General features: G+C 38.0%; 1 protein-coding gene across 3 annotated transcripts in view; it reads right to left on the bottom strand.

Moving 5' to 3' along the window:
- Positions 1–12,493, bottom strand: part of prkcab (protein kinase C, alpha, b) — a 191,653-nt gene that overhangs the window by 19,279 nt on the left and 159,881 nt on the right. For 2 of the 3 annotated variants that reach the window (XM_041777819.1, XM_041777821.1), the window contains 7 exons: positions 11,745–11,901; positions 11,448–11,582; positions 11,028–11,121; positions 8,376–8,405; positions 2,459–2,599; positions 2,169–2,342; positions 1,183–1,274 (listed from right to left, as the gene is read on the bottom strand). In XM_041777819.1, coding sequence (XP_041633753.1) covers positions 1,183–1,274; positions 2,169–2,342; positions 2,459–2,599; positions 8,376–8,405; positions 11,028–11,121; positions 11,448–11,582; positions 11,745–11,901 — 823 coding nt within the window. The remainder of the gene's footprint in view (positions 1–1,182; positions 1,275–2,168; positions 2,343–2,458; positions 2,600–8,375; positions 8,406–11,027; positions 11,122–11,447; positions 11,583–11,744; positions 11,902–12,493) is intronic. The other variant, XM_041777820.1, reaches the window with a different exon arrangement.

A 12,493-nucleotide genomic window follows, 5' to 3' on the forward strand; every position in this document is an offset into this window, starting at 1 on the left:
GACCACTGGACATCAGTCAGCAACTTCAGCTACCTCAGGGCAACAGCACACCTGATCATTCACTTTACAGCACAAGTTATTTTGTACCTGATGTGTTTGTCTGCTGGGCTCATTTGCAGTTTATAAATATTATTGCTGAGTGAATTAAAACACTCTGATTTACAAACCGCAAATAAGTTTAAAAACTCTAGTTTGTTTAATATTTTTTAACTTAAACACCACACTTGTACTAATTTATCTCAAACAACCTGAAACCTGAGCTTTTATTTTGAATGCATTTTTAGTTTCTCCCACTTATTTGGGATAATTAGGACCTGATCAGTTTAAAAACTTGTCTTTGAACGCAAATTAATTTTGACCAAAAACGATGTCTAGCATCAAAACAAATTCCCTTAAATTTCAAAGAAACAACCTAAAATTTCGGTTAAAAATTATTTAACATATTTCTAAAGTTTCACATAAAAAATACCCAAATTCTTTTTTTTTATATTCCTTACATGTTTCAGTGAAACTCTATCATAAAGCCTAATTTTTAATCAAAATGTCCCCCAAAATTCCTTTTCAATTCCTGAAAAAATATTTTAAAGATTCCCCAAAATCTCTAAGCAAATTCCCCAAAACATACAAATACATTTCAAAAGATTCCATGAAACTGACTGGAGATTTCCCCAAACATGCAGACAAATTCCCTGAAATTTGCATAAATTTCAAGAAATTTCAAAGGACACCCAATCTCCCAATTCTCAATCAAATTCCCAAAATTAAAAAAATGATTTCTCAAAAATTTTGCATTTTAAAGAAAATTTTCCCCCCTGAAAATATAATAAAATTCTCAGAAATTACATATATCTCCCAAATATACACAAAAAATCCTCCTAAATTTCCCCTTAAAATTTTCCTAATGATTCAAACAAATACTCAAAATTTTTACAGCAAGTTCCCCCAAACACTTCCAATGAAACCCTCTAAAAAACTAATCTGAAATTTCCATGAAAACACTTGAAAATACCCAAAATATATTCTCAAAAATATTAATGAAAATTGTATTGCAAATTCTATGCCACTGGAAAGCCAGAATGTAATGTCCTCATACGTGCATGCAGGGCCTTAGGAGGTTGATCCTACATTGCATAATGACATAAGATCCGGTGCACTGAACAAAAAGCCTTTGCATGGACTCACACAGCCTGTGGCTCCTTGAATTTGCCCATTCGTTGGATGTGATACATTAAGTCTCCCCCGTTGATGTACTCCATCACAAAGTAAAGTCGATCCTACAGAAAAAAGGACATTAGTACCCACAAAGAGCAGCTTTTAATGGATGCAACACAAAAGAGAGTACAGGAAGTGAAGGTGTCAAAGTGAAAAAAGGTGAATATAAGATGTGTGCTCTCTTCAGACATCCTGTTACCTTATATTCTTTTAAAAAGATACAATTTTTTTTCTCCCACTGCAGTGGCTTGTATACCTGTATTATAAGCCTTTGATCCGTTAATGTATTTTTTTATTAAAGACTCCTTGAGTCACCCTGTCTACGCACAGAGCTGACGTCACTGTGAAGACTTTGTATTCAGGGGTGGTCTCAGCTCCTTATCAATTTTCTCTGCAGGGACTCCAGAAAGGAGCTGCAATAAATGTAGAGCAAAGACGGATATAATAATAGATGGAAAAATACACAAGGGCACTCTGGGTTTAAATGTTCAAGGAGCAGAGGTGGAAGAATAATGGGGGGGTGAAATGGCACCTTCAAATCAATTCAAGTGAGCAGAGAGAACAAAGCACTAAGTGGAGTTATGAAACCAAAGGTGCTCAGATACTGAGAAATCTGAGTGAGGGCCTTTTAGACGTGTAGTTCATTTGCTCTGGTCTGAATCATGGACTAGATTGTTGCATAGTTATCTAAAGATTTATGTGAACATTTGATGCAGACCAGAATGCAAAATGCACGAGTAAAATGCTCTGATTGGTCAGAATTTCTGTTAACAAAACAAAATTCCAGAAGCACAGCACAGATTGATGTTGGCTCCGGTTTTATTAACCTTCTTCTTGTGTAAGCATGAATCATATTTTCTAAGTGAAGAAGTCTTGTGCTTCCACCACCTCAAAAAGCAAAGGCTGCCCTCCAGCCAAGAGTTAAATATTTTAAGTGCTCCTGAGTTTTTACACACCACAGTCTGGAAGCAGGAGTGGAGCTGTGTGAGGAACGGCGGTTTGTCCCTCTGGGCCAATACTCTCTTCTCCACCATCGTACATTCAACGTCATCATCCTGGATCACCACGTCCTTCTTCAGGATCTTGATGGCGTAGAGCTCCTCTGTCGACTTCATCTCTGCGAGCATGACCTGCAAGTGAAGGAGGAGATTCAGGCAAACAGAGATTCCGAAGATGTTCTTCGGACGCCATACTCACAACGCTGCAAAGATAAATGACTGTATCACATCTGTGCTGTGGTCCTCACCTTGCCAAAGCTGCCCTTCCCCAGCAGGGCCAGAAAGTTGAAGTCACTCAGTCGGACCCGGTCCATGTTACCTGACGGCAAGCTGAACCGCCGGTGATCTGATGGTGTGATCACTTTCTTACCGTGGCCCAGCTTTGCTTTCTGTGGGAATAAAAGTACTAATATCAATAAAGATAACAGTTTTTGTCACATTTCAGGTCTCTAAAATGAAATTTTATGTGCAGCTTTTGGTAGCAAGGGATTCCTAATTAAACCAACCTAAAAAACAAATACAATGTCATGCTTTTGGTACATTTTTGTCCTGCTTTGATAGTCACTATAGGTTTGTCTGATATGAATGTTTTAAACGTTGCCACAACTTTAGTTAATACTAGTTAAAGTGATTTTTTTGATAATAAAAGTGCTAAAAAAATATGATTCTTTAGCACTAAATATTGGGTAAAATCTTGTTTTTTTATAATGAAAACTGCACACTGTCTGCATTGCACAAAAAAAATCAAGAATGCACAGAAACATTTTTGTGCAATCCAGCCAGTGTTAGGAATGAGTCAGTGATCTAATCAACAATTAAGTGTAACATCTGAGCTATCTATTTCTTCATTGATTATAGTTTATAATGTAAATACAGCAAGGAATGTGTTATGATAACCATATCAGCTTAATTTTTCCTTTGGCTTACTCCTTTCAAAACCATGCTATTATCCATTAAGTAAAGTAAATAAGAACCTAATTTCCAAAAAAGTTGGGACATTGCGCAAAATATGAATAAAACAGAATACAGTGATTTGGAAAAGCTTTCCAATTATCAAATCAAATATTCAATTAATTAAAGATATAGACACAAGATTTTTGACAGCAAGAATACAAATGAAATATGTACACATTCTGAATGGGATGCCTGAGATATTCCAAAAAAGTTGGGACAGGATCATGTTTATCACTGTGTTACATTATCTTTTCTTTGAACAACACTCACTACACAACTATAGACTGAAGCAGTGTTAATTTCGTCAACTGAAACTTTGACTAAAATTGTTGTCGACAGCCTTTTGTTCCATGACAAAAACTAGAGACAAAGAGCAGACTAACCTTAGATAGATCTGGGACGACCAAAACCGACAAAAAGTACGATTAATTTTCGCCATAATGACTAAAACTAAACTTAAATGTAATTTAGTTTTTGTTGGTCATTAAAGATCCATTTTATTTCCCCAATGTGAGTAAATCTGTCAAAAAACAATGCATCTGTATCTCTTTTGCCTCTTAGAACACACTATCATGATTTGGTACCAGATTTAGGTAAGAGAATAAATGCTTGGACTAAAAGTAAAGACTAAAATGTGAGGACTTTATATGGACTAAAACTAGACTAAAATGTTTTGGAGATTTTGTCAACTAAAACTGGACTAAAACTAAAAAGGGTAGAATGACTAAATCGTGACTAACTAAAAGACATGTGATCAAAAGACTAAAACTAAGACTAAAATTAAAAATAGCTTAAAAATTAACACTTGACTGAAGACACCAATTGTTGAAGTACTGAACGTAGAATTCTTTCCCATTCATTCTTTATGTACATCAGCAGTGCAGGAGACAGGTCTGGACTGCATACAGGCTGGTCTACCCTCTGTTACTGTGAAGCCATGCTGTTGTAACCTGTGCAGCATGTGGTTCCACAATGACAAAGATGTTGTCTGGATGTTGGCATATGTTTCTCCAAATCCTGTATGTACTTCTCTGTATTGATGATGCTTTCACAGATGTGCAAGTGACCCATGCCATGGGCACTAATACATCCCCACTCCACCCTTTTCACACTAGCCTGAGGGACTCGACAACCATTATTTCCAAATACAACTGGAAGTGTGGAGTCTTAAGACTATTGCACACTTTTCAACTTAAGGTCAGTCTATCTCAGGTGAACTTGAGGCCAACAGAGATTGGCAGGGCTTCACTGAATATCCATCACTTCAGTCAGGAACACTCTTGTCAATCATTTAACCACTTTATTGCAAAATGGATCTACAGTTTCACTCAGCGGAGAAGGCTTTGCTTAAAAGATGCTCCCTAGGTGAGTCGAGCAGCATGCTTTGACTGTCCAGAGAGGACATGGCTAGAAACCCCATATGGGTAGATACATTTATGACAACGCATATTGATTACGATAAAATTAGTTTGAAAAACAATGAAACCATAGCGGCATCAATCTGAATCCGAGGGTGCAACAAGCTTTATGCTATAAAGAAGGAGGCTGGGGTGGAGGAGATTAAGCTTTGCCGGCAGCAGCAGAGTGTTGCATCATTATTAAAGCAAGAAGGGATTAGTGAGAAGTACGTTAAATTTAAATACACCACTTTGTTAATAGAAAGAATTTGATTGGCTGAGGAACTAGGAAGGCTTTATTGCTAGGCTTGATCAAATGATGCTGATTTTTAATGCAGTAGCACCTGAGGAGTCGAGGCTGACGGGCATTCAATGTTGGCTTTTAGCTTTGTGCTTTACATGCAGAGCTTTCTCCAGATTCTCTGAATCTTTTGATGATATATTAGACTAGAAGGTAAAATCTGTAAAGTCCTTGCAGTTGAAGGTTGAGGACGATGTTCATAAACTGCTGGACTATTCATCCTCCCCTTTTATTAAGTGGAGAACTCCCAAGAGTAGGTGTGGATGACTGGCCCTCTATGAAAGCTGTCCCAACTTTTTTGGAACATATTGCAGGTATCAAATAACAAATGTGTGTGTATTTCCAAAATCTATAAATTGTATCTGTTTAGCCATTTATTATCTTGTCTTTGTGCTTTAATAAAGGTTGAAAAGGAGGGGGAAATCATTATTTCTCATTGTTATTTACATTTTACACCATGTCCCAGCTTTTTTGGAATTGTAGTTTGTTACAAATAATGTTCTTATATTTCATAACCATTGTATTTTGCATGTCAGACAATATATTAAAGCATTAAATTCAAGCAAAAAAGTGCAATTACTGATACACTAGCATTGCTAAGAATAAAGACTCAGTACTGCTGCAGAGGACAAATTCTGCATGATATAAGGAATTTCTTTTTGGTGATACTTTTATTTTTAGAGATCCTTTTCTGCTAAACAGTCAGATTTCTTCACAGATATTCAGCATGATATCTCCTGCAGTGCATTTTGGGTAGTGGTGGGCAGTCGACGGGTGGCTGCCAGTATTGTGAGGTCCCCTGTTGTCATAATGACTGGTCTGCCAAGAGTGAGAGTAAAACGAGCAATTAAGACCCTGCGAGCTCCCGTCCTGGCTGCACCGGTTGTCTGTTTGTGTCAGATAGAGAGAGAAACCAGGCGACCAGCAGGGAGGGGAGGCTGCTGACACATCGACCATTCCTGCAGTCATGACTCAACGTGGAAACAGAATTAATGTTGGGTGTTTGACTCTGATTAAATTACTGTATATATTCACCTGCTTAATTAAAGAGGAATAACATGGGCTTAAGGTGTGCCATTTGAAGATAGTACAGCCCAAGGCACACCACAACCCTATCTATACAACATAGCCTTTTACATGTTACAGGAAATTGAGCGTATTGTGTTAGTTCAGGCAGGCCATGGAGTGAAGCTGCTTCTTACAACCCCCTCCACCCCAGCTCCTCCTTTATTCTACCTCTGACTTTATCAGTGTCATTCTGTTGTCACTGACGCCTGCTCTGCTCTAGATTTTTGCTGCTTCCCTCCCTGCCTCAGGCTTTCCTTGAAAGGCAGGAAGGTGTTCTGTTGACTCGTGACTCCCAGAACAGTCATATGAAGAACAGCAAAGAGTGCAGATGCATAACTGCTAATAAAGAAAAACAATTTCTAACCACATATCATGTGTGTTCCTTGACAAAGTGGTCCTGACTGAAGTTATTGTATAGTTGTAGTAATTACATTTGGTGGTAGAAATTTCTACGACACACCAAGACTTGGCTCAGTGCATGAGAACCATTGATTTTCAGTTTTGTTTTGTTGCAGCCTGATGCTACAATGAAAAAAAAAATAGTGTTAATTCTCATTAGTCTACACTCAGTACCCCATCATGACAAAGTGAAAACAGAATTTTAGAAATTTTTGTAAATAAATTAAAAATAAAAACCTAAAATATAACATTGACATAAGACCCTTTTCAAAACACTTGAAATTTAGCTCAGGCTCTTCCAATTTCTCTGGATCTTTGCTGAGGTGTTTCTACACCTTGATTCGAGTCTAGTAAATTAAATTGATTGGACATGATTTGCACAACAAATTTTAAAAAATGCAGAAATTCTTAAAGGTCACTTATTGTGCAAAATATGTGCCCCTGGCCTGTCCACAATCCCCCCAAGAATCACAAAAATCCCCCCAGATTTTGGAAAATGTGCGTTCTCATATTTTCCCCTCATGATGTCATGTGAGGAGTTAACCCCGCGGTTTGTTTGGCCTTCTCTGCTTGGAAGAAAGTTCTGCACTCCTCTCCTGATCCTCCTCTCAGCTGCCAGCTGAGAGGAGGACCAGGAGTGCCACATCCATTTCCTGAGAGGGGCGGAGTCAGATAGCTCAGTAACAGACACAGAAACAGCTTGTTCTGAACAGGGCTGAAACAGAGAGATTTCAGACATGGAAAATCCAATACTGGAGTTTTTCCAGCAAAAGACTTCACAGGCATGTTTTTGGGACCTCTGAGAATAATATAAACTTGTCTTAAAAGGGTAAAATATGTGACCTTTAAACTCTGTTTTCACTTTGTCCTTATGAGGTACTGAGTGTAGATTAATGAGAATAAAAATATTGTTTATTCAACTGTGTCATCAGGTGACAACAGGGGCAATACATCCTGAATGCACTGTAGATATCAATATCTGTAGAGGCTAACATTAATTTGCAAACATTAACATATAAGGATAAGTACAAATCAAATACTGTGCATCCCAAGTAATTGGCATTTTTCTGGAATCTTGCATGGCTAGAAGAGGCTGCAAATGGACTCAACTGGTCTAATAAATGCAACATAAATTTATGCCCATTTAAGGAGTAGTTATGTTAGACATTTATAGAATAAATACAATAATATTATTCATAGGTTTAAACATCTTTTAAATTCTTGTATTATTTGGTAATTCTGTTTCTCTCTTAAAGTTGTCTTATCATCATCCAGACTTTGCAGACACATCAACATGGTTATATATATAAAAAAAAGTTTCCTTCAAAACATACATGTCAATCATTTTCCCACTTCAGCACAAAAAGGAAATGTAGAAATTTACACGTAAGAGTTAAAGAAGTTCTCAAACACACAATCCAGTCTCTCAATCAGTGTAACACTGCCACCATGTGGACGCATGTGACATGCACGGCAAGATCCTGCCTGTGTGTGCATCCATTCATACCGTCACTGTGCGACGTGAGAGTGATTGTCATTCATGCTTTTTGTCCTTAAAGCTCTCTGTAGTCCAGGCTGAGGCACAGACTAGAGAGGGCGGGCTGTGGGCTGCGGTGACAGCCAATCAGGAGCGTGAGTGATGCCCCTTTGGCCAATGACGGTGCAAAGAAGTGATGATGAGCACATTTACTAACAACAATGCTGTCTGGTGTTTGTGTGCAGCAGAGGGAGTACATACAGAGTAATAAACTTTTAAAGGGATGATTCTCAGATTCACTGCTTATGTTTTTGTCACTGATATGTAGTCCCTTGAAAGTTATGTGTTAGACAAAAAGAAGGATTAAAGTGTGGGAAAATATGAATTTTGTGTGAGTGGAAGCAGCTTGTCCTGGTTTAACTGTGTTCTGTGGAGAGCCTTTTGTTAGTAAATCAGATTAATTTGTGGACACCCAGCAGAGATCCACAAACAATCCTAACACAGCGAGTAAAGTAGGAGTGATGCAAGCTAACAGCGTGAAAAAAGAGACGGAGCAGGCAGAGAGCTACCTTTAGATAGTGGATATTTAACTGGCAGGCCTAGAAGGAAGAAGAAACTCTCTTTACATGGAGGTTAAAGCTCAGCTGGAGCTACACATGTGACTTCAGATAAAAGCAGACATCTCTTTTCAATCTTCTGTTCTCAAACTGTGAAATGGTCAAAACCACGGCTGGAAAACTGAATAAATCCTTTCTTTTCTATCACATCTGGTTGTATCTCAGCATCTTTCCCAGTTTCCACGGCAACCACACACTTGTGCAAAGACTCCAGCCTCTGAGAAAAGTCAAGGTCAGCGTTGTACAGTGAGGCGAGAAGAGAAAATTAAAAAAAAAAAAAAAAAATACATGGAGCAGAGTGTGGAGGGCTGCTGGAAGGAGATGACATTTGCTCTGAGTATTCAAACACCTGTGGGCACAAACGGAGACGCTCTTTAATAAGAAACCAGACCCACACTCTCTGCCATCTCATGAACACTGTTTTATATAGCAGCCTCCTCCTACCTGTTACTTTATTATATGCACACAGGGATTAGCAGTTTATTAGAAGATGTATAAACCTTGCTGTAATGCACAGATAAACCACTAGAGAGCGCCCTCACATTAACATGTCTGTGTTTCACATGAATTTGATCTGCTTTACTTCAAATTACTCAACCAACAATTTACAAAACACTTTCTGTTATTTTCCTAAGATGATTTCCTCAGATAAGAAACTGATCAGCATAAACTTCCCACTTACTGAATTTTAGTTAAGTCTACATTATCTTCCTGAGAGCTGAGCTTTAGTTTGGAGGGCATTTTTAGGTGCTAGCAGCCTTGACTTTGGACAGAAATTTCTGGAATTTCACTTTCCAAAATAGACAAAAATGACTACATTTACAAAAAAATAGAAATTAAAAAAACAAAATTAAAAAAATGAAATTAGAAACACATTCTAGGCAAATGCATAACCTTATTTTTAACATTTTCCATAAATGAGTACCACAAAAATTCTCCAAGTATTCCCTGATTTTTTTTTTTAGTGAAACGTTACCATAAAACTGAAACCTTCCAAAAAATTTTTAAAATTCAATTTACATATTCCCCCTAAAGTTTCTAAGCAAACTCCCCAAAATTTGCAAATGCATTCCCCCATATTCCAGGATATTAACGGATAATTCCCCAAACATCCAAACAAATTCCCTGAAATTTAAAATCTGTAAAATTTCAAAGAACCCCCCATCCCAATCAAATTCTAATAAAAATTAAAAACACATTTCCCAAATTGAACTGAAAATGCCGAAAAAAAATTCCAAACAATTTTGCCAAAAAAATCAAAAATACATTTCCAAAAATTACCATAAAAATCACAAAATAATTTCAGAGCAAATTTTGCCAAAACTTCCAATGAAGCTTCCCCAAATTTCAAAGAAAATATTTGAAAATATCTAAGCAGATTTCCCAAAATATCCAAACAGCAAATTTTCCAACATTTCAACCAAATTACACAAACAACAGTAGATACTCTGCAGACATGCAGGGACTTCGGAGGTTTTACATCAGGTCACACTCAAAGGAGGATCAGTGTCACATACTCATACCGCTGTGAAAGCAGAAGGACGTTAGAATGATGATAACCAGTTGCTACTGTGCAAGGCTGGCTCACAATGGTGCACAAAATACCATGTGATTAATGCAATTAAATCCATTTCATGCTTTCACGTCAGACCTTAACTGCATAACATTCTAACAGCCCTATTACATGTGTATTGTGAGTAATTTTATTTTTCATCTGGAGCAGTTCCACCTGCTTTTTCTCGGACAAATTTATCTACAATGACTTTACTGTAGTTTAAGAGTAAAGTAACTTTTATTCTGCAATGCAATGCTCCAAAAGTAGAATCCCAAACACTTGTCAGGTCTGAGTAAATGTGAAAAAAATATTCACTTGAGGTCCCAGATATATCATAAAGAGAGTACTACAATAATATTTAAGCATGTTCTTATTAATAGGATGATTATCATAGGGCGATTGATAAACATGGTTTCCTTGTTGTTTTTATCTTTAATGGATGTATGTGCTGAATGAAATGACTAAATCTGTTTTGTAACATCCTGTCTTATGTTGTTTTAATTTAGCAGATGCTGCGAATTAGATCACACTGTTGTTGTAGCAGCTACAGAAACAGACGCTGCACACAGCTCTCCATCAGATCTTATACAACGAGAAAAAAGAAGTAAAGAAAAACACCATTCCAGCAACAGTAGAAACAATCTAAGGTTCTTTTAGACTGCATACATGATTTTCTCCTCTGTTTTATTTTCAAATTTGCCGGCCAGAGCTGCAAAAAAGGACAGATTTTAAATATAGGGATATTTACACAGCTATCTTAAGGGCAAGTCTAATAAATCTGCAGATAACAGCTGTTCTAAAAAGCAGTCTGTCATTTTATGCCTAGGCCCCACTGGACAGCCCTCATTGCTGTTTTCACAGTTAGGTTGAGTTTTCTGAACTATCGAGATTTCCTTTCAAATCAAAAACATTCACTTTCAATGCCAAGAGAAGAAGGAGGTTACCATGGTCACGGGAGAAAGGTGCACATTTGTGTTAGAGTGAATGTGCACAATTTTTGACCAAGAAAAGCTTTCTGCATGGAATGTTTCAGTCCTCGATGTCCTCACCTCAAACTTCTGCCGCAGCTCCAGGTTGACATCGTCCACCTCGGGGATGGGAACGTTGTAGTACTCGCCTTCTTCCTGGTTCAGCAGTTTGAACCTGACAGAGGAGAAAGATGGAGAAAGTGGACTTAATGGTCTTTATTCCCTAATATACACACAGTTTTAACTTTGCTCTCTTTTATTGCAGCCAGGCCTTAAAATTAACATCCCACAGGGTGTTAATAGAGTAACACATGGATTAGCAGCCTTGCACATGTCCCTGCTATTATCTAAAAAGAAATAAGTCCAGTTAAATGTACGTAAAAACACCAGGACATGCTATAGTAAGCCTGATGTGTTTAAGCCATTTAACAAGCTGATGTTCTGGAGAATCTGGAATGAGATTGTTGAGCTAAAAGGTCTGAAGAAGAAATGACCACTAACCAGCCACAGTGTGGAGCTTTGATCAACTCGGAAACCCCAAAAGACATGGAGCCCATAAAGTCATTCCTGGTGGTTCTGTCCCAATCCCACACCTCGATGGACAGGCGGCGGTCCTTATCTGATGCTTTCAGCTTACTTCATAAAAATAAGAGCAAACAGGGAGAGGAAACAGAATAAGAAGACTGAGAATCATTGTGTTTTCTATTATTTCCATGGTTACCTTGATTGAGTTTATTCTAGTAAGAACTTGAACATTAGCTGCCAAATAATAAATAATGATGGCTGCTTTTCACTCACAAAGTGAAAGACTCGTTCCAGCAGGGGTTGAGAGAGGAGCGGATGGTCCTGGTCTTCTGTTTGGTCTCGTTCTTTGGGTCCGGGGTGAGCTTGAGTTTGACATAGGGGTCTGATAAACCATTTGGGTCCATAGGAATCAGGTTCCTGGCTTCACCCACTAGGAGAATAAGAGAAGGAGACGAGAAAGGATGATGAGTAGTGAGGATGAGAACTCTGACTTTTGACATTAGAGAAAAAAAGGCAAGCCCTATTTTCTTGAGATTCTCCATGCAAGAGATGTGGTTCTCATACAGGCAGTCTGAAAGCCCCGACTTGTTAACGTTCAATGAAAATAATATCCAGCCATCTCATGGCCAAGACATGGGGCTCACATGCCCAGACTGAAATGGGCTAGAAGACAGTCAGTCAAAACAATGGGAATGAGTACAAAGAAGGAAAGAGGAAAAAAGAAAAATAGAACAGTAAAAAAACAAATAAAGGAAGGAAGAAAGGAAAAAAGGAAGAATGAAGGAAACGGGGATGGCAGGAACAAAAGAAGGAAGAAAATAAGGAAGGACAGCAGGACAGATAGAAGGATGGAAAGAATGAATGAAGGACAGAAGGAAGGAAGGAAGGAAGGAAGGACAAATGATGGAAGGAAGACAGTAAGGAAGGAAGGAAGGAAGAAAGGAAGAAAGTAAAACGGGAAGGAAGGATGAAATAAAGGAATGAAGGAAGAAAGGAAAGAAGAGGTGACTGAAGGAAGGAAG

The sequence above is a fragment of the Cheilinus undulatus genome, linkage group 21 (genome assembly GCF_018320785.1).
Source record: "Cheilinus undulatus linkage group 21, ASM1832078v1, whole genome shotgun sequence".
Lineage (NCBI taxonomy): Eukaryota > Metazoa > Chordata > Actinopteri > Labriformes > Labridae > Cheilinus > Cheilinus undulatus.